Source organism: Anguilla anguilla, chromosome 9 (assembly GCF_013347855.1).
Source record: "Anguilla anguilla isolate fAngAng1 chromosome 9, fAngAng1.pri, whole genome shotgun sequence".
Lineage (NCBI taxonomy): Eukaryota > Metazoa > Chordata > Actinopteri > Anguilliformes > Anguillidae > Anguilla > Anguilla anguilla.
In genome coordinates, this window is record NC_049209.1 from 46,689,853 (window position 1) to 46,710,885 (window position 21,033).

The 21,033-nt window shown below is 45.1% G+C and overlaps 2 protein-coding genes and 1 long non-coding RNA gene across 7 annotated transcripts in view; 1 reads left to right on the forward strand and 2 right to left on the reverse strand.

Annotated features, from left to right (window-relative positions):
- The window catches only part of LOC118235966, a 14,820-nt gene extending 8,954 nt beyond the window's left edge, over positions 1–5,866 (forward strand). Inside the window, exon 3 of the long non-coding RNA XR_004766955.1 lies at positions 5,655–5,866. This is a non-coding gene — a long non-coding RNA (uncharacterized LOC118235966). The remainder of the gene's footprint in view (positions 1–5,654) is intronic.
- st14b (ST14 transmembrane serine protease matriptase b) overlaps positions 1–16,503 on the reverse strand; it is a 20,372-nt gene extending 3,869 nt beyond the window's left edge. Inside the window, exons 1-14 of the mRNA XM_035433890.1 lie at positions 16,131–16,503; positions 8,963–9,131; positions 8,395–8,525; positions 6,426–6,496; positions 5,671–5,849; positions 4,870–4,905; positions 4,341–4,575; positions 3,901–4,040; positions 3,261–3,358; positions 2,689–2,798; positions 2,385–2,518; positions 1,900–2,004; positions 1,121–1,228; positions 30–146 (exon numbers count right to left, since the gene is read on the reverse strand). Coding sequence (XP_035289781.1) covers positions 30–146; positions 1,121–1,228; positions 1,900–2,004; positions 2,385–2,518; positions 2,689–2,798; positions 3,261–3,358; positions 3,901–4,040; positions 4,341–4,575; positions 4,870–4,905; positions 5,671–5,849; positions 6,426–6,496; positions 8,395–8,525; positions 8,963–9,131; positions 16,131–16,154 — 1,657 coding nt within the window. The 5' untranslated portion in view covers positions 16,155–16,503. The remainder of the gene's footprint in view (positions 1–29; positions 147–1,120; positions 1,229–1,899; positions 2,005–2,384; positions 2,519–2,688; positions 2,799–3,260; positions 3,359–3,900; positions 4,041–4,340; positions 4,576–4,869; positions 4,906–5,670; positions 5,850–6,425; positions 6,497–8,394; positions 8,526–8,962; positions 9,132–16,130) is intronic.
- A 1,158-nt stretch (positions 16,504–17,661) lies between these two features.
- LOC118235654 (amyloid-like protein 2) overlaps positions 17,662–21,033 on the reverse strand; it is a 53,794-nt gene continuing 50,422 nt past the window's right edge. For all 5 annotated transcript variants that reach the window (XM_035433221.1, XM_035433220.1, XM_035433218.1 and 2 more), the window contains 2 exons: positions 20,355–20,510; positions 17,662–19,844 (listed from right to left, as the gene is read on the reverse strand). In XM_035433221.1, the coding sequence (XP_035289112.1) occupies positions 19,743–19,844; positions 20,355–20,510 (258 nt within the window). In that variant the 3' untranslated portion in view covers positions 17,662–19,742. The remainder of the gene's footprint in view (positions 19,845–20,354; positions 20,511–21,033) is intronic.

A 21,033-nucleotide genomic window follows, 5' to 3' on the forward strand; every position in this document is an offset into this window, starting at 1 on the left:
GGGCGCTGCTTCAAAGGGACGATTCTCACCTCCCCCACAATCCAGTTCGTCCGACCCGTCTTCGCAGTCGTCCTTCCCGTCGCACCTGGTCTCGTTGGAGACGCAGTGGGCGTTCAGGCACGTGAACTGCTCCTTCCTGCACGCGCCTGTCCGCGTGGAAGGAGGGAAGCAGAGGACTTGAGCGCGCGTACACGCAAAAAGACTACGCATACGAGTCAGTACAGAGCAAGGGGGAAATGACCCAATGACATTTACATTACATTTACAGTACAGGCATTTAGCAGACGCTCTTATCCAGAGCGACGTACAACAAGTGCATTAGTTCAAGGTGCAGAGGTGCAAAAGAAACACACTAGAGTGAAGTAAAGATCGTAGTGCCAGAAGTGACCACATAGATCAGGACTCCAACCCTGTAGGGTAACCTGTTCAGCAAACAACAATCCTACCAAGTACTAACTAGCTCTGGAATCACATTTGCCTAATCAAACAAAAACAATCCTGCCAAATAAAAACTAACGTAATCGTATTAGCTAACTAGGTACATTTGGCTGACATACAATGATAATGATGTACAATGCTAATAATTTATCAGACTCTTTTAAAACAGCCCTGTTTCGTGTGTGTCTGTCACTGGGTCATTCAACCAAGCTGTTATCCTCGATTTGATTGCGAAATGCGAAATGCTTCATCGTCTTTTTTGTTTGCAATGAAAATATTTTGTTTGTTTGTTTTAATGACATGATTAACACCAGTGGAATGTGCGGTACAATACGCTATACAAATAAAATTTGATTGAATGATTGCTTGCTAAATCCACGACGTGATGCTCAATTCCTAGAAAGCCGTGAGTTTGCCAGGTTGGGCAGGTCAGTTCCAGGCATGGGCGATGCAAATTCTTGGCACAGGCATGCTCTGGGGCTGTGTTACAGTATGCTGTGGTGGCCATTTAAAGCGAGTTAACACAGCTTATTTTTTAATCGCCTTTGGAATAACAGCATCGTGGCTGATGCGATCGGTGTGACCGCTGCATCGAGTCTGCTGTGTAAAAAGTTGTGTAAGTCGCCGTGGATAAGAGAGTCTGCTAAATGCCTGTGATGTAATGTGATGACTCGAGTCTCACCGCAGTCATCCTCGTCCGTGTTGTCTCCGCAGTCGTTGACACCGTCGCACTGCCACATCTTCGGCTTGCACAGAGTGTTCTTACAAGCGATCTGAGACTTTTCACAAACTGGACAAGAAGCACGTCCTCCAGTCACGCTCCATGACAACAGCATGGCACCTGGAAACTGGCTAGGTGTTTGTGTGTGTGTTTGCGTGTGTGTGTTTGTGCATGTGAGTGTGTGTGTGTGTGTGTGTGTGTGTGTGTGTGTGTGTGTGTGTGTGTGTGAGTGTGCGTATGTGTATGTGTGTGTTTGGGTATGTGTGTGCGTGCGTGTGTGTGTGTATGTTTGCGCGTTTGCGTGCGTGTGTGTGTGTGTGTGTGTTGTGTGTTTGCGCGTGTGTGTGCATGTGTGTGTGTATGTGCATGTGTGTGTGTTTGTGCATGTGAGTGTGTGTGTGTGTTTGTGCATGTGAGTGTGTGTGTGCGTGTGTGTGTGTGTGTGTGTGCGCGTGTGTGTTTGTGCATGTGAGTGTGTGTTTTGTGTGTGTGTGTGTTTGTGCATGTGTGTGTGTGTGTGTGTGCGTGCGCATGTGTGTTTGTATGTTAGTGTATGCGTGCGTGTGTGTTTGTGCATGTGTGTGTGTGTGTGTGTGTTTGTGCATGTGAGTGTGTGTGTGTGTGTGTGTGTTTGTGTGCGTGCGTGTGTGTGTTTGTATGTTAGTGTATGTGTGCACGCGTGTGTGTGTTTGTATGTTAGTGTATGTGTTCTTGTACGTGTGTGCAGGGCTTGTACATACCGCAGTTCTTCTCATCGCTGTTGTCTCCACAGTCATCCCACCCGTCGCACTTTAGGCTGGGGTTGATGCACAGCATGTTGTAGCACTTGAACTTGCCTGGGCAGGCTGTGGACAGCAGGATGATGCATTCAGACAGGTGGTGTGGGTCATACTGAGCAGTGTCACAGAGAGGGCGTGTCTTACACAGAGGGTCGTGTGGTAAAGAGGGGTCTGTTATAGAAAGGGTGTGTCACAGAGTGCGTATCACAAAGGCTGTGTCTCTAGAGGGTTGTGTTGTAAAGAGGGTCAGTTACAGAGAAGGTGCATCACAAACAGGTGTGTTTCAGAGAGGGGACGTCAGAGAAAGGGGTGTGTTCAGATGATGTCGCAAAAGTGACTCCCTCTCCTCCAGTGAATGTGATACTGCACTTCAGAGAACAAAGGATGTCAACACTCAGTAGATGTAAAGCTGTAAAGTCTGCTGTCTTTCAGGGATCTGGACTTACGATTGGAGGGCTCGAAGGCCTGGAACTCGGCCAGGAAGCCCTGGTCCACGTAGTACTTGTCTGAGTTGAACGTAACCCTCATGGTGTTGGAATTGCTGGTCATCACGGTGTTCCTGAGCTTTCCTCCGCATAGTCTGAAACCCAAAAGGACAAGCGGATTCTGGACACTTGCAAGTCTTCAAGCAGAACAGCTTGCAAACCGTGAAATGGAAAATACATTCTTACTTTAAAAAAAATAAATAACTCTTTCCAAGACAACTGAATTACAACAAAGATGAATTGGTAAAGCAACAAGGTAACTGACCTGACTTGGTTTATCTCCACATAGTCCTTAGGACATGTTTTGGGGCTGACTCCCGGCTCAGCCAGGTAGAATTTCTTGAACTGGACCTTGATATATTGCCCCATTGGGACCTGAGTGAGAACAGCGGGAACTTAGCTTTCACCATCCTTCTCCTCCACCTCTAACACTATATCCCCCTTACCCTCCACCTCCGCAACCTCCAACTGCATCTTCGCCTTTATCTCCATCTCCTAAACCTCCAACACCATCTCCCCCTTTACCTCCATCTCCTAAACCTCCAACACCATCTCCCCCTTCACTCACCAGAATCTCCTTTAGTTAAGAAAAAAAGAAATATGAAAGGAAAGCAGGAGTTGACTATCTGGTTAGTCTATCAAGTCTCTTTATCTGGTGGTTCTGTAGATTCTCAGATGTCACCCACCCAGTGCCTACAGTGACAAAATTATTGATGACATCACAACCAAAAAAACAGAATGTTTCTATGCTAGTTATACCTAAAGCTTACTAAATTTAATTATTCCTGTTTGGGAACAAACAGCACCATTAATTAAAACACTAAATACATTCCTTACCTCAATGTCCCAGACACAGTTAATAGAAGGGGGGTAGTGCCCGGGATAATTAGGAGATTTGAAGGTGCCAGTAAGTCCTGTCAGTTTACCACCACATGCTGCAAAAATAAAAAAACACAAAAAAGACATTTAGTGGGTGTGTTCAAGGACCTGTGGAGTCTGCCAAGAATATTATTTTTCTCTTCTTCAGTTTTCTAGAAATTTGGAATGGTTGGCTGTTCCGGATCACCATGGTGCCGTCAGTGTATACGCAAGAAGACCACTTCAGCCAAAGCTATGCTATTCACTTTGAACCAGTCAATACTAAACCCAACAGTCCACACAGGGCTACAGGAGAGATCTAGCACCAACTAGAGTCTCACTAGCCATAACGGGTAGCCTGTGGGCGCCAACAGGTGTGTCTATGGGTAACCGTGGGCACCATGAACCCACATTATCCCTGACAGGCCCAATTGGGTCCGACTAACGTGTACACCTGGCCATAGTCAACCAATGATGTAGCTGAGGCCAAGGGATTGAACCTGTGGTTGCAGGGCCAAGATGGCCCCCGTAGCGAGCACCTGTGCTGACCGAGCAGCTCCAGGGGGCCTAAACAAGACGGACTGCCACACTGCAGGGGGTGGCTCTCGTCTGTCTTTACCTAAGGCCTGTGGGACCTGGGTGAAAACGGCCTGGAAGCCTGGGAAGTTCTTGTCCTTGTTGGTGACCAGCGTGACCAGCATGACGTTCCTCGAGGAGATGAAGGACAGGGGCTCGTTGGGAGGGTAGGAGCCGCACCTCCTGTGACCACAGAGGAAATGGACCAATCGGCCCAAGGGAAACCTTCGTTCAGGAAGCAGTTTCTTTGACAGAACATAGCATCAGCAAGGTCTTCACAAGAACATATACGGTGCAAATACAATCAATAGCAGAAGCTCCGCGGCACCGGCGCTTGAAAGCACACAGACAAACCGAGGACACCGCTCACCAAGGCATGGTCAACGGTGAACACCCGGATCAATGCGACCAGGCCCCTGCGACTGATTCACCTCTGGCCAGGTAAATCTGGCGACCACAGGTAAAACGCAAAACTGCACTCACTCCGCCATGGCTTTCATCTCTATGGCGACCAGGGAGTCGTACACCTTGACGAAGTCCTTCTTGCAGTCGTCCTCCAGGGTGAACTTGAGGAAGTCCAGCTTGATCCTGAAGCCGGGGTCGGCTCGCAGCTCCCACTCGGTGAAGCTTTCCGGCGGGTACGGCGAGGTGGGGAAGCCGGGGGACTGAAGGGTCTGGTTCTTGTCACTCTGGGCGTGGTAGGTGTATTTTTTCTGGGCTGCAACAAGAGGAAGACAGGCATGACTGTACCTCAGGGAGGGCAACAATGTCAAAGATGTACAAAGTGGTGTGAACCCCTTGGGTTGTATAATGGTTACGGAACTGAATTTGTAGCGCATGGGCTGCAGGTTTTAATCCTAGGTGAGACACAGCTGTTTTGCACTCAAACTGAGCCGATTCAGTAACTGTCTAGCTGTACAAATGCATGGTATATTTTTTAGAAAGTTGTGCAAGTCACTGCATAACATCTTGCTAAATACATTTTTTTTTAAAAAAGGAAAATGGGTCTCACTTTTAAAATTCTTCTGGTTCAAGCGGGGATCCACAGCTACAAGAAAGAATAAGAGGGGTATAATTAATCAGCGCTGATTAATATTTATCACCAGGTTGTCTTGTGCAGGCACAGATTACCCTTTCGACATAGTTATTTAGTGCCAGATGGAGCGCAACCAAATAATAAAACATTTAAAAAAATGATAAATAGACATGAGAACTGTTTTATAATACTAAACAATCACAAATCTTAGCGCAGTGCACAAGACTTATTACCGCATATTTGATCATTTTCTGTCTTCGAATGCTGGCACTGTATTGCATGCAGGGACAGCAAGTCCAGGGGTCAGAAAAGTCCTTCCACTCATTAACTCAGCCAGCTGATTTTATTAATTAGTCCAGGCCGAAGAATCGTGCTAATTAGCAAATCCAGGGGACTGGAACAACATACTGGGGAGAACTTTTACTTTCTGAACCTGGATTTTCCACCTCTGATTGCATCTATAGAAAAACATCCAAAAAATAGACCCTCTGTGCTAATTTCCCTTCCTTTTTTAGTTGCCTACTTTTTCCACTTCTTCTGTCTTGTAGGCACATGATAAAAAAAGTATGATGAAAAAGTTTTTTGCATATAAAGACTTTTGGATATTTTACTTAGTGACTCAGACCCTGAATTGTGGATGGTTTTTTAAGGGTAAAAAATAAGACCGTAATAAGACCACTAACTGAATTTCAAGAAGAGTACAAAGCAGTCACAGATAGCCTGCCTCAATCCGCTATGACATCACAAACATTTTTTCGCAGGATGTCCGTGTCGTACCTCCGGACACCATGTTCTGGAACTGCAGGGCGTTTTCCTGCATGCGGAATTGCCTGGACTTGAGCTGCTCGGGCTCGCCCTCGGAGGTCAAGTCGCCGTCGACGACGGACTCCTGCCCCTGCGACACCTCGAACTCCGACAGGTAATAGGCCATGACGTTGTCCCGATCAAGGTCTTCACTGGAATGGGACAGGCAGGCAAGGGAGAAAGATGAAGGGAGAGACGAGAAGAGCTAGGGGTGTTGGACAAACACCAGACGGAACTCAATATTTGCATATTCTTTGTTCTTAGGCCACTATAAAGGAACAAGACCAGGTCAAAACCTAGTATACGGCTGGACCGGCCGACCAATGGTGCAACTTCGTAACTCGGCCGACCAATGGTGTAACTTCATCACTCAGTCACTCAGTCACAGACATTCGCGTTTATAGGGCTGGCCCCGCTGTCGCGGTCCAGCCAAAAACAAATGTGATGGGAAGGCTTTACGACTGGAACATAAACTATCATTCTGCTGAGCGAGTATCTAAGCTCTAGAGCAGGGATCAGCAACTCACGGTCCTCGAGGGCCGAGACCTGCTGGTTTTCTACCCTCCCTTTGCCTGGGAGTCAGGTGTGAAGTCAGTCTGGCCAATCAGTAGCACTAATTACCCGGGAGAAAAGAAAACCAGGGCTGGATTTGGATTCGAGGGCCAGATTTGATGATCCCTGCTCTAGAGGTACTGATAATGAAACAAGTGAAACTCAAAGGACTGTACCTGAAGGCTTGAACAGAGGAACCCACGTAGTATTTGGACACCCGTGGGTTTTTTGTATACATTGCGTTGAGCTGAAAGACAAAGGAGCAGAGCAGAATTCACTTGTAATCCACATTACTATGCAAGAAATAATCAAACGAAGGAAAGATAAATGTTACTGTTCCTTTGTGAGATAATCATAGACCTGGGCCCAGTTCCACGAAGCAGGGATTACTGAGTTAGCTGGATAACTGCGCAGAGTAAAACCTGGACCCCTCCCAAATCTGGAGCATGGACTGAAGTAAAAAGGTGCTGTTCCGGGTTTTACTCAGCGCAAGTTATCCAGCTAACACAGTAATTCTGCTTTATGAAACCGAGTAATCAACTCAGTAATCCTGCTTTGTGAAATAAGCCCCTGAAGTTAACGAGAATGCAAATGTAAACGTACAATGCCATACACTGCAGAGCAGTGACTCCTCCACTCCACAAGAGGTGCATAACTTCCTACTGCCGGAAGGGGCTCAAGACAAAGCTGCAGACTTCTCTTTATTTTGTAAAACTCTGGGTTGGCCCTAAGGAGCTCACTGCCACTAAATTTTGTTTTTAGAAAAAGGAGTTTATCAACAGTACCCTGGATTGAGTAGATGTTGTGCACACTCCACAGAGCAAGAATGGGTGCATTGTGGCCAGGGATGAGAAGAACGCATACAGTAAATGTACCTTGTTATAAAATGCAAAATAGAAAATAGCTCCTATCATAAACTAGAGTCAAAATGGCGGAGGCATAATTTGCTATGCAGGTTCCCAGAGGTATTAAACATAAAAACAGGTAGGCAACCTGTTTTACATACGAAACGCATACACGCCAATACATGTTTTACAAAAACATATCCAAACTACTACCCCTCCCTGATCACAGCTGTGATTATACCGATGGAATCTTGAAAGCAACTGACCCATCCACTGTCTCAGACAGTTTTATTTTGTTACATTAATCGGTGCTGGCTACTATGCAGCGAAGACAAGAGGTGGAGTAATCGTTTCCCCGAACTGGTTTTTCACGATTAACGAGCTTCTCAGAAAGGTGGCAGCTGGTACCTTTTTTTACTTACATCTGCTTAATGCAGTAGTGTCACCCCTGTGGGCTTCTTAGAAATATAATTACAGAATAAGCGTATGCTTTTGATCTGCTTAGACAGTTTTTGTGTGTGAAGAAGGATATTTTGGATGTTTAATGGTTGGTATAGTGACTTTTGGGGGGGTCATGGGTGTCAAGTGTCTTCAGAGTTTGTATCTGTGATGTTTCAGTTACAGTACCTGATTATTCTTCAATACACTCTATTTAATCTAATATAGTTATTTATATTTAATAATATATTTTTGGTTGGAACTACTTCCTGTGGCATACGCAGCCAGAGACCGCCTCCCTCAAGGAACACATTTCCGGGACAATAATTAAAAAATAAAAAAAAATTAATATATACAGACAATATGTCCATCCTGAGTGGTGCTTCCCACTGATCAGCAAGTAGCCATTATACCACTTAATCGGCAATAGAACTTTTTCAGTATAACCAATAAAGTAAAAATGAATCAGGAATTAATGCAATAGCTGATTCTGATAGTAATTGCCGTGCTTGTTAATCAAAACAAAAGAGAGGCTCGGTTTAATTTTAACACAAGCGATGGCACGTTCTCAAACTCCTAAATTTTGTATCTCACCGTTTGCTGCTTCATGTGCAGACCTTTAGAAAGTTATGATAGAACAGAGCATTTATAATGGGCGGTCACAGGTTCAATTCCCAGGTAGGAAGCACCTGCCGTACTACCCTTGAGCAAGGTGCTTAACCTGCTTTGCTCCAGTATATATCCAGCTGTATAAACGGACGCAATGCAAATGCTGTGTAAAAAGTTGTGTGAGTCGCTCTGGATGAGAGCGTCTGCTAAATGCCTGTAATGTGATGTGGTGATAAACCAGCTCCTCCCTCACCTGCTCCACCACCTGGGAAGCCAGGTCTTGGAAGGCCGGGCTTTCGGGGTCCTCGTAGTCGTCGTGGAAGCCCCTGCCCGTGATCTTCATGGAGCCGCTGTACATCTTCTTTATTCTTTCGGCCCTGCGTACTGTGCGGTCGAGAGAGGGGGGAGAGAGGAGAGAGAGAAAGGGGGGAGAGGGGAGAGGGGGGAGAGAGGGTGGGGGAGAGGGGAGAGAGAGGGCGGGGGGCCAAATGGGCCCGTGTCACCATGGCGCAGTTCTCACAGTGACCACAGCCTATCTGTTCTGTGTCACAGCACTCTAGGGGCCAGTGTGGGGGGGGGAGGGGGTACACCCCTCCAAGAGAACAAGGGGAAGAGAGACATTCCCCTGGGAGAGGAAAGGTGCTGCTGCCAAAATTTGGCTGCACAAATATGGAATTACCGACTACCGCCTGAGGGACAGTTGTGACCCTTAATGTCAATAAATTATAATGGATTGTCATTTGTCTGTTTTATTAATATTATCCTTAAGTTCATTTATTAGTATGTACTTGCATTCATTTGTTTATAAATGATGCACTCACTGTGTAAATGCCAGACCAGCAGCCCAGTGATGAGAGCCAAGACCACAGCCAGGATCATCATCCCCACACCGATGCCGATGCCCTCCTTCTTAGTCGGCCTCCTCCTTCTCTTTTTCGGCTTCAGGGAGTCGGCGGTGGGAAGGAACTGGACCGAGGTGTCCCAGTCGGCCTGCGGGCGGGCGGAGGTCAGGGTTAGGGTGGAGGACAGGGTTAGGTCAGGGTTAGGGTGGAGGCCAGGTTTAGGGCAGAGGGCAGGGCTAGGGTGGAGGTCAGGGTCAGGGTTACGGTGGAGGTCAGGTTTAGGGAGGAGGTCAGGTTTAGGGTGGAGAAACTCAGGTACGAACCCGCTCGGGCAAGTGTGTGGGTGTGTCTAAACAGGCATTACATATAAATACTTTTTATGTACTATATTCACACAAATATGGGTCTAATACATATTTCAGTTACTTTAACTCCAGTGAAACTTGAAAACCCCACTGCAGATCCCTGAGAGTTGAAAAAAAAAACAAAAAAAAAACTACCAACTAAACTGCATGACATTAAAGAGGTTTTGTGAAGACAACTATTGAAAATAGTTTGTTTTAAAAAGGTCAGTAATGCAAAGCACTTGAAACATCAAATTTTTCCTTATGGATTTATATTGCAATAGCACACCTCCAAAAAACGAGTAGACACTGCGAGAATATAGGGTATGTTAAAAGGTAGAATGTACTGATGCTACATCTACTGCAGCTTGCCTGCACACCCAAAATGGTAGATAACACAGTCAGGATATGCAATGTGCACAGCAATGCAAAACAAAGAAACCGTGTTTACAAGCAATGGTCAAATTCCACTCCGCAGAGAAATGCTCACTCATTACGTTTATGAAAGAAGGTAAAACAGGGGCAGACAAATGATTTATTTGGCTCTCATACCAGCATTGTTCATCTTGTTCTGCCAGCATTTTTATTCAGTAGCAGCCAAAGCAACGCAGACACGCAAAGCAGTGTGGCAGAAATATGATTGTTTAAAGTCATTAATGTGTTGTGCATTAAGCCAACACAGTTGGCACATTAACCCATTCCCCAGACAGATAAACAATCAAATATGGGTATTTTATATTACTATTATTTATGTGTCCATTTGTTGTTTGTCCTTTATCGGCAAATCTATTTTGCATCTCATAAAAACGCACATTACGGAAATATATAACGGTAATTAAAATACAGACAGGACAACAAAATGTGGGGGTCAGGGTGGAGGGTGGGGGGGGGGTGCATGCATAGCAGTTGGTGGATGATTAAGTGTGCAGGTATCTAGGCATGTCTTCATATAAAACAGCTGATCTATATTATTACTGAACAAACAAGCTTACTACCTGAGACAGGGGAAAAAACGGTTGAACAGTCCTTTAAAGCATTCCCAAAGCACACCTTACTCAACATTGTTACTTAGCCAGTAACTGTATTTCTGTCTTCATCTGTCTATAAAGCAGCATCTGGCTGCCAGTCAACTGAAATTTGGGGCGGGGGTGGGGGGGTGGGGGGGTGGGGCGTGGTCGGGTGTTAGGACGATTCCAAGGGCCTTGACTGACAGGGGCCCTCAAAAAATATTAAAACACAGGATGTTTCTGGGGTGGACTGGGGGGGGTGGGGCCCAATGGGAAAACTTTTCTAAGGGCTTAAAATCCCAAGTGGCACCCGTGGTTGTCACACGGTGATTCATTCATCTTCCAGCAGGAACAAAAAATAAAAAATAAAAAATGAAAAAGGAAACGCAGCAACATAGCTCACAAGATACTTAAACCTTATGTGACCTCACGGAACAGACATTTTTCTGCATAAATTATAACTGTGAGCACTATCAAACTGATTTTCATAAAGAAATAAATGGTGTGATGTCACTTCTGTCAGCTATGGTAAACAGGTTAAAGGCATGGCATGGAATTTACGCTACAGCAGAAACCACATTCCGTGTTTTATAGACTGAGCACGGTTAACTTTCGACGAAGTCCACCCAACCAAACTTGGTAGAAATGGCAAGTATTAGGAAATGCACACTCACAGACTGACAGCCAACGAAGGAACGCCTGAAACAGTCGAAACGACAGGCAGTTTCCCCCAGCACAAGCCTTATTGTGTATTATAATCAGGCTGTTCATTCTGTCTGGCAAATATATAATCCACGTTTTCTTGAGTGTGATCCAGCTAAATTTAAATGGCTTTTGACTGTCTGAGAACCATGGCTTGGCTTACAGAGAGCAAATATTAAAATCCCTTTCTGAATAACTGAACACTAATTCCAGCGACCTCTTGACCTTGAATAGTTCGGAATCACTTGGGAATTGCCATCCTGAGCCCTAAAACAAAGCTTTCGCTTGAATCAGCATTTCAGAGCAGAGACATGACGACGGGATTCCATTACACGATAATGGCTCATTCAATTAGGAATTCAGAGTTTCTGATCCTGTCCTACTTATTTTTAGCAAATAGTGAGATGAATTTAAAATGAATGTTTCCTTCCGCAGTGCAGGGCAGTCGCGGTTACATTACATTCAGTCATTCGGTAGCTGTTCCCATTCAGAGTGACTAAGAAATCGCACACAAGTTTAGGCAAAGGCTTTTATAAAAAAAAAAAAATAATAAAAAAAAAAGGTTTGGCAAAGGTCAGTAATGATACAGAGGTAGAAGAATGCAGCTTTAAATGCCATAACAAATGAAAGAGGAAATTAGAGGATATAGTGCTATACTGCGTAAGAATGTTGTGCTAAATATTGTAGTATAATTATATCCAGGGGTATTGGGATGGCAGGTATGCCATTCTGCCAAGTTATGGCTTGGTGGGGCAGCATGCCCCATGCATATACAGCACCGAGAGTTTGGCACTTTTCAGGGTTTTCCACAGAAATAACTGCAATGACCACAGACTCTCAACCCTTGAAAACATTCAATTTCTGTACCTTCTGACCTCATGGCAACAGACAGAATTCGCAAGCAACTTCACACGTATAGACACGGTATATACGCAAACAGTTTATTACAGTGAATAATTATGCTTTGTACCAGCGCCAGCACCTTCTCATCTCAAATCCACTGATCCTGCTCCAGCTTTGCCCTATAACCCAGATCTTAACCGGTACTGCGGTGCCGACGCTGCCAGTTAAACCAGTACCAGGGACAAGTGTTTGCGCAAGCAGTGGGGCGGCACTTGCTTCCCCTTCACCGAGGGACCGCGCCCTTCTCGAAAAGCAGCCCTCTCAGTTCTGATGTTTTCGGTTTCAGTAGGCCGTGAGACTGTTTTGACAGGCGCGTCACTCTCCCCGCCGCCGGGTGTACCCGTGCCCCGCCTGGCACTGCATTCTTTCGGGAGGAGGGGGCGGGCGGAAACCGTTCCTTCCACTCGTTCTTCCGTGACTCATCACGCACTGCTGCAAAGGTGTACCAGTTTCTGAGAATTCTTGGAGAGTCGCTCGCTCGCGTCTCAGAGTCTCGAAGGGGAAACGCGGGGAGGCGGCGAAGGCGTAGCGCGATGGTTTCGGAACTGTCGACGCCGTACCCTTGAGCCAGGCACATAACCCAAACGGCCTCGGTTTAAAAAAAAAAAAAAAATATCCAGCTGAATAAATGGATTTCAAAACGTACGCGCTCTGTTTACGTCCCCCTGGCGAAGAGCATCTGCTGAATGCCAAGATGTAACAAACTGGAAAAGAGGCAGGATGAAATGCAGTGGCAAACATCGTGCCGAAAATACTACTGACAACTTTTAATTTGTCCTTTGGATGGTAAAGGAATTAATGATGAAGGACACTGAGTAAATGAAACTGGCAACTGTTTTTAAAGTGTATGAAATTCCAGGCAACGGTCATCCTGGACTTAATACCATTATATTACATCTCAGTAACTCTTTACTTGACCTGCGTATATGCTATAAAGCCTACATAATTCTATCATAAGCATGACATAACACCTGTCACATCCAGTCATGACAGCCTGTTGCTGCTTATGACCAAAATATAAAATTGCATGTGCGTGTTAAGACGGTGCATTGATCATAAACTGTGATAAAATACTGTGACTATTCATGACAGGTGTAAGGGTTATATCAGGCCAGTTATCACAGGTGGGAAATCCAGGTTCAGGAAGTAATAGTCCTCCCCAGCATTTTGTTCCAATCACCTGGATTTGCTAATTAGCACAATTCTTCAGCCAGGTGGCAGAGCTAATTAGTGGAATGAGCTGGGGGTGGTAGAAACAGATGGCAGGACTTTTACTTTCTGACCCCTGGATATTTCACCTCTGCCATTTATACAGGTGATTAATAGGAATTCTGGCTTATAATTTGAATACAATATTACCATTTTAGTCATACCGCACAGTTTTGTTCACAGGTCGACAGTCCTTGCCCCTTAGCAACGCCCTCACTGAACGGAAAGCAGGTCTACTTTCTTTATGAGTCAGTTTCTTTAAAAGCTTCAAAAAAAAACTATAAACTATGAACTGTACACTCTCCACTTATGTTTTTATTATTATTTTAATTCCAGCTGTTAGAAACGAAATATCGGTCAATCATACGAACAGAGTCGTTACATCTCCAAAAAAAAACAAAACAAAACAACAACAGATCCTCATCATCTCCTCAGGACGTCTCTCAGCCGCACAGCGGGACGAGCGGTTTCGCGGGCGGGGACCCGACCTGGTTACGGATAAGGTGCCGGTTTGGGCTCGGAACCCGCGGTTCGGGCATTGTTCTTCCGCGTGTGTAAAAGCAACACGCTGGGCTGTTACGCTAGTTTACCGCCTCCGCCCTCCTCCCCCCCTCCCCCCCTCCCCCCCTCCTTCTGGGAGAGCTGGGCCAGTCCAAACCACCTTTGACTGCTTCTGACTGGTTTCCCTACAGACTGTGTTTGCCTGTCACTCAGCCATTCAATTCCCCAATCCCTAAAGAGATAGGATCATAATCATACCGTAGGGTGAAACCAATTTCTAGCCCTGGGTATTTTGAGTCTCCAAATTTTGTACACCCAGTTGTATCTGCAAGGCCGTCTCACCACAGCAATAACCTCCAGGATACAGGAAAGTGCGCACACTCTTATCTCTGCCACTGTTTGAGGCTGAGCACACACACACACGCAGAACGGCCAGCCCAGCTAGCAGCGTCCGTCGGCACAGCCCCCGATGCTATCAGGCCCGGATGGCGCTTAGGCACACCGCCGCTTCACGCATCGCGTAGCGAGCGCGAACCGCGGGGCAAAACGATCGAGATAAAAGCGCGAATTCCCCTTTGTTTCGCTGCCAAAAGAGAGAGAGCCGGCTCGGGTGACGGAAACGGCGCAATCTCAGAGCTCGTCGAAAAAATGGCCTCAAAGAACGTGACGGAGAAGCCTTTGAGTGGGGGGGGGGGGGGTGTAATGGGGGGTGGGTTAGCACAGGAAACGCGTCTGGCGAGGTCAGCCAGCGGAAAAAGAGGACGACAGATGCTCGCGCGTATCGCGGAGGTGAAAGCCGTCGAGGAGGCGACAGGCTTTCAGGGCCGAATATTCCCGTGTAATCCTAGCCTAACTGGCAACGGAGAGTGCCAGCTTCCTGCGGTTGCGTGGCAACAGTGCACACTTTGCCAGCATCCGTAATGGACTCTCTGTCGACGAGGGCACCCTTCGGGTGTTTTACAGATGAAAACATGACTCAGGCCTGCAAATGGGAGACAGACCTTAGGCTACTGCATGCTGTGTGTATGCAGGTTTTTGTTTCCAACGGTTACCCTGACTTCATGAGCTAATTGGCTGTACACACCTGGTTCACTCGTAGGTTAGACCGCAGTGAAATGCTTTACGTAGAGATGCAGAAACAGTCTTCGGCTATCATGTCAGATGGCACACATGTCAGGGCTAATTAATAAGGCCAGATGCTGATGTGAAACCCAGAAATAAATAAGGGTCTTGTTGCCCACCCAAATCTAAGGCTGGGCATCTCCATAGAATCAGAGCAGAGAACATCCTTTCATTGATGCTTGCCTAGCAGTATCAATACATGAATATTATAATGAGTTTCTGTTGCCATCGCAGTCCTGTCTGCCCCCTCCCCTCCCATTTCCCTTCCCGTGATACACCGCTCATCCTGTAAAACGTAAGCACGGTTTTAACTAGTTGAAATCACTTTGACGAGAACCAGCCAAATCATGAGAGAAAAGTGCCGCGGCTTCACAGCATGGGACATCTGCGATTACGATTAGAGTTACATGAGCGTCAAGGAACAAAAACCGGCGTGTGGACGCCTGCAGCCAACCTGGGCATCTTGAAAGGTCGATGTGAAATCCGAGAAGACGGTGTCTGCTCTTTGTTGCGAGGGGCAACAGGTGTTGGGCCCGTGTGGTTGTTAATCTTTTATGAGGTCTAGACTCCAATCTTGTGTGTGACACAAGGGAAGAGGCCCAGAAAGCAGCATCTTGCAGCCACCAAAGATAGTGTTAACATGAATGCAAAAAAATAAAATAAATTTAATTCTACGCAAAGCAACATGCAAGCCTATGATTCACAATAAAGTTAAAGACCCGTTCAGCTCTTAGGTTTCAAACCGGATTGTGAAACATTTTGCATATGCAAGCATTCATTCAAACACACAAGGTTTGTGGCAATTTGTTTTTAGAGGAAATATTTCCGTTTATTTATTTATTTAAGTTTTTTAACATCTGGATGAAAAGTTAGATGTGCTTACTGCCTAAAATGAGTTACTCGGTTCTTGACCATCGTATGTCCATGGGATGTGTGTCTTTATAACCAAAGACAAAATTAATGGAGAAAAAAAAATCTAAAGGTTATTCATTCCTGGTTTAATCTCCTTTCTCACTCCCCTACACGCTTTGATGGACGAGGGAGATTACGAAACGATCGTCATGAACAAGTATCGTAGATCAGTTAACAAATAATTTCAACGCCTCAATTGGAATTTAGAAGTCGTCTACAAGTAGAAGTCAAGCAGAATGATGACTTATAGTTCAGAATGAACGTGCACATGTGAATATTGCAATGAACCGAATTGGCATATTTTATACACAGATGATTATGACATTTTATAATACACATATGAGCAAGGTGATGCCAGTTTTATAGTCTATCTCGTCAGCCCAGAAGTGAAACTTGACTGTGATATCAATGAAAACCTATTTATTTTTTTAAAGATAAAATTCTTACCGGAGCGCTTGGGCTGTCATCCATTCCACAATCCGGTTGATCCAAACACCTTTCAGAAACGGACAATATAAAAAATTGACTTTCTCTGCTTTCTTTCCGTGTTTCCGCACCCCTGGATTAGGCTACGGAGCGCAGGTTTCTATTCCAAGCGACTGTCTGTTGCCGACAGCAGGTGAGACGCAGGTTAACAAAAAAAAAAAAAATGAGAAAAGAAAAAAAAAACCTTTCTCCAAACAAAAAAAGTTAAATGTTCACTAAGGACTAAACACAAATATTATGTATAGTTTTTTCCCAGGACTAAGAATGACATTGTTATTCCTATAAAAGGATGCAATATTTTTGCCACAACAAGGCAGGCTAAATCTTCCGGGCGTTTTCAGGTTACTGCAGGCGTGTCTCCATCCAGCCAGTGACACAAACCTGTAACTCCCCCCTTGCAGGTGAAACTGTGGGCGGAGCGAAATATTGACTCAGTTGGAATATAGGCTTAGCCTACGATGTAATTTTATTATATATATATATATATATATATATATATATATATATATATATATATATATATATAGAATAATATTAGGTAGGCTATTAGACACGTCATTTAGGCTACATGTGAAGTGTCGGCTACCCTGTAGGAACACGAATCGTGAGAAATTGAGGCCGAATCTATTCCTATCTATCTAAGACCCGATACTCAAAGCTCCTGTAGTAGGCCTTGGCCGTTTACAACGGATTAATCGCAACATTACCGCTGGACTAAAAACACGCTCGCGGCGATACTTGTTGAATGTAAGCAAATGACTGCTAACTGTGTGCACCGCATACTGATCTGTAATGCAGTGCAGACTTCTGGAATTAAGCCGCCTCCATGCTGAGTTTGGTTCTCATTCAGTTAAACAAAGCCAAATAATTCACCGGCCTTGGATTGCTCATTAGGTGAAAATGCTAATTTTACTGCGCCCCACGCGTTTGGATCACACTGCCGGGAAGCTGAGTGTTGTGGGAACAATACTGATCTCTGACATGAGGAACGTACGTGGCAAATTGGTAGCTGTTGTACATCTTCAGTAAGTTATCTGTGTTTTGTTAGACTTCTTCACCTCTGTAGGCCTATCTAAACGGACAGCAGAATGTCAAAAATATATAAAACCAACAAATGTAAATGACAGAAGATTAACCTGAATTAGAAAATGTGAATCCCCAAACATTATGCAAAGTCCAAATTATAGTGACTAATCGGAAATACAAGCAATCAATCCCTATGACCCTTTGATTTTCTTAGCAGTTGTCTCCTGTCTACTATTTTCTTGGCCTACTGTCAGTCGCCCAACGCATCTTACACGAGGTAAGACCACGAATCAGGAACCACGATCGGCATGCATACGTGTAAATTACAGATAGTAATAATTATTCAAACTCATCTTGAGTGACTCAGGCCATCAACACACGACACACAAAATGCACGTCACAACAGCAGACGTCGTGTAAATGCAGGTGTAAATGCACCCAGTGAAATACGAGGCAGGACAGTCAATGGAAGTAGTAGTGAGTTTATTGATGTGTTCCCCCACATAACTATCATCATTGTCATCATCATCATCATGTAGCTTAGGTTTAGATTTATATATATATATATTTATATTTATATTTTAATTCATTCTTACTTGTCCTGCAATCAAGCAGGCTGTTACAAGATTTGAAGCCGTATTGGTGCATAGAGAGACAGCCACATACATAGGAGTTACCATCACATTAAGAGAAAAGAAATGTAGAAAAAAATAATAAAATAAAAGAAAACAAAAAAAAAAACTTAAAAATATATAATATCATATCGTAAGAACAATTCACACCACAGGTTGTCCTCCATAAAAGCCATGGTCGCAACATCAACTATACAGGCATACGAAGATATTACTATGAGAAAACAAAACAGATTCAGCTCTCTCTTTTCATCTTTTACAAGGAGCATTTTATCAAATTCTCCTTTCGGCTTAAACCAGTTCAGTGGGCTTGGGGCCGCGTTTTTTTGCACTGTGACCACAGCACGGGTACGAGGTTTTAAGAGTAACATGCGGATGAGATCGTATGGGGAACAATAAACACACTATCAAATCAGCCGGAGCGCACTTTTTTGGTCATGTTGTGGTCACGGTACTGAAAACCCCTCTCCTGTTTGTCTAACCGGGCCCCCAGCTCCCTGTGGTTTTTCTTTGGGTGGCTTTTCCAGCGGCCATTTTGACTTGACCTCACTGTCGGCACGGCAACACCCAGACTAGGTGAACAAAAAAGGCCTGCATCGTGTGTATTACATACATAGACTTTCGCACGATTTCAGCTTTAATAAAATTGATTTTTTTTTTCACCCCACAGCTTACAATGGCTTTGGCAAAACAACGGCACCATTATTTTCCCCCCTCCCTCGCAGATATACACCACTACAGAACTGCAAGTTTGAGGGTATTTCAACTGTGTAAGATCAACGGTAACTACCGGGCCAATAGAACCCTTCATCCGAGACTGATCAGCCAGTGTATTTAACTAACAAATTCCATTCAAATCTCAAACATACGCGGAAAAGCGAAACGCTCGAGGCGGTACTGCACGCGGGACCCGTCGCCGTGACGCCGCGGGGAACGGGGAAGGGAGTGTTAGCCCCGCGGTGCGCGTTGGTGCTTAAAAAAAAAAAGCGAATGCGAGGATCTCGTTTGCCTGTGCTTGGGATAGGGGGGTCATGGAGCTGGAGGCCAGAACAGCACACATGCCATGCGTACGCGCGCGTGCGCGTACACGGCATCGATCTTCCGTTCCCTCCCCTCAACCACTGCCGCATCCAGAGAGAGAGAGACAAAAGTGATAGTCGGCAACACAGTCATCGGATTCGTTGAAAAGGGGGGGAACCAAAAAAATAATTATGACTAAAACACCTACATTTTAGATACATGTTTAGTTTGTAGCTAATGGTAGCAAAGAACAGAAAAAAAAATCATTTTGTTTTTCTCTTTTTTTTTTGGTTTTTTTACTATACATTAAAATCAGTACAAAGAACCTTCATATACAAGCAATCTATTAAAAAGGAAAAAAAGAAAAGAAAATTAACATCTTTTCAAAATATAGGTCGTCATTTCATGGACACGTCTAAGATGGAACAGAGAAGCTGCATGTCATGTGACTGTTATTTAATTACACGTAATCGTCCCAAATGATTCTTTCACTTGGTTTGCCTCGCGTTTTCAAACCGAATTCTCCTGACTGAAGAACTAAAGTAATTTGCCTCGATCTGAAAACAATCACTGTTGTATAATCCATTGAATCACACGTTCCACGTGAAATTTTAATTATTTTTTTAAAAACACTATTATCGTTAGATTGCCCTTTCGAGAGAAAAAGGAGAAGAGACAGTCCTACAGTACAACAGTAGAAGTAGTAGCATTTATTCAAGGATTGATTCTTTTTTTTTTTTGAAGACTTTTTTTTTTTAAACGAGCCAAAACGTTTGCGTTTCTCAGGCGGGGGAAGATGATTCGTCGGCGTGAGCGGTCGTGTTATCGGTCAGTAGTGTGTTCTCCCTCCTCTCCCTCCTCTCCCCCCGGGCGCGAAGCTCCAGCCGTCCCTCCCCTAGATCTGCATCTGCTCCAGGTACTTGTAGGTGGGGTTCTCGTAGCCGTGGTTCTGCATCTTGCTGAGGTGCCGCTCCTCCGGGCTCAGCATGGGGTCGACCTGTCGCAGACGCGAGACACGCAGCCGGTTACGCCAATGAGAGAGAAGAAAAAAATGCGCTCGGGGAGCAAGGCATCATGGGTAATCCCCTCTTTGTCTGGCACCGTACATCAAATTCATTGCGCGGTCTAGCTCTGGAAAAAAAAAAAACGCTTTGCTTTTCAGAGCACGTTGTCACGCTTCCTTTAACCGCTTATTGATTTCACAGGCGTTACGCGCACCGCAGTACACGTGTTCTTACTCTGGTTCTTACAGCCGTTGCAAGCCGGGATCTTAAACTCCAGACCTGGGAGATCACAATATCTGCTGGTTTTTAGCATCCTTCAGCAACTTTAGTTTCTTTTACATTTTAGAAGTCATTTACTCGCTACAGAGTTCACATACCTCATTTCAATAGGCCAAATTGGCTGGTGGTTGAAAAGGAAGCCACAAAAAACTACAGGTACCATAAGCCCCCAGCAGTAGAGTTTGAGATCCCGGGTTTAAAGGCCCCTGATTGGCCGGACCCACCTCCACGATGCCGTGGCTGATAGTGCCGTACTGCCTCTTCCTCAGCAGCACCAGGCTGATAACGATCACCGTCGCTATGGCCACCGCGATCACCAGCAGGCCAATCAGAGCGCTGCTTCCGAAGCTGAACTCATCCTCTAAGGGCCGGAAGGACTCCTGGGGAGGGGAGGGGTAGAAATGAGAGGGAACCAATCAGAGAGAGACACCAGGTGTCTGACAGCAAACACACACAGGGGCATAAGAGCACAGGATAGGTAGTGAGAAAGGTAGGAAGTAAGTAGAGAAAGAGGAGAGCGGTATATCCTGTCATAGAGGGCATAAAGCCACAGGCTTATTCCAGAATAGTACTGATCTCACTTGAATATCTATGGTATCACTGTTATGAGAAAGGTTGCTAGGCCAATGCTAAACCGATACAGATTTGGCACAGTCTCTTAGCAACATGCAGCATTCACATTCACAAGAGAGCTGTTAGGAATCAGGCTATTGACACAGGCAAGCATTCTTGAAGTTGCACATCTTGCACAGATTCAAAGGGAAGGAGAAAGGAAGGAAGACAGAGAGAGGGACAGTGTCGATCAAGAGAGAGAGAGAGCGATGTGGTAATGGGGGTTAAGAGGAATGTTAAGTTAGGAGTTCACAGATTCAGGCATTCAGCTTTCTCGGTCAGGACAGGAGT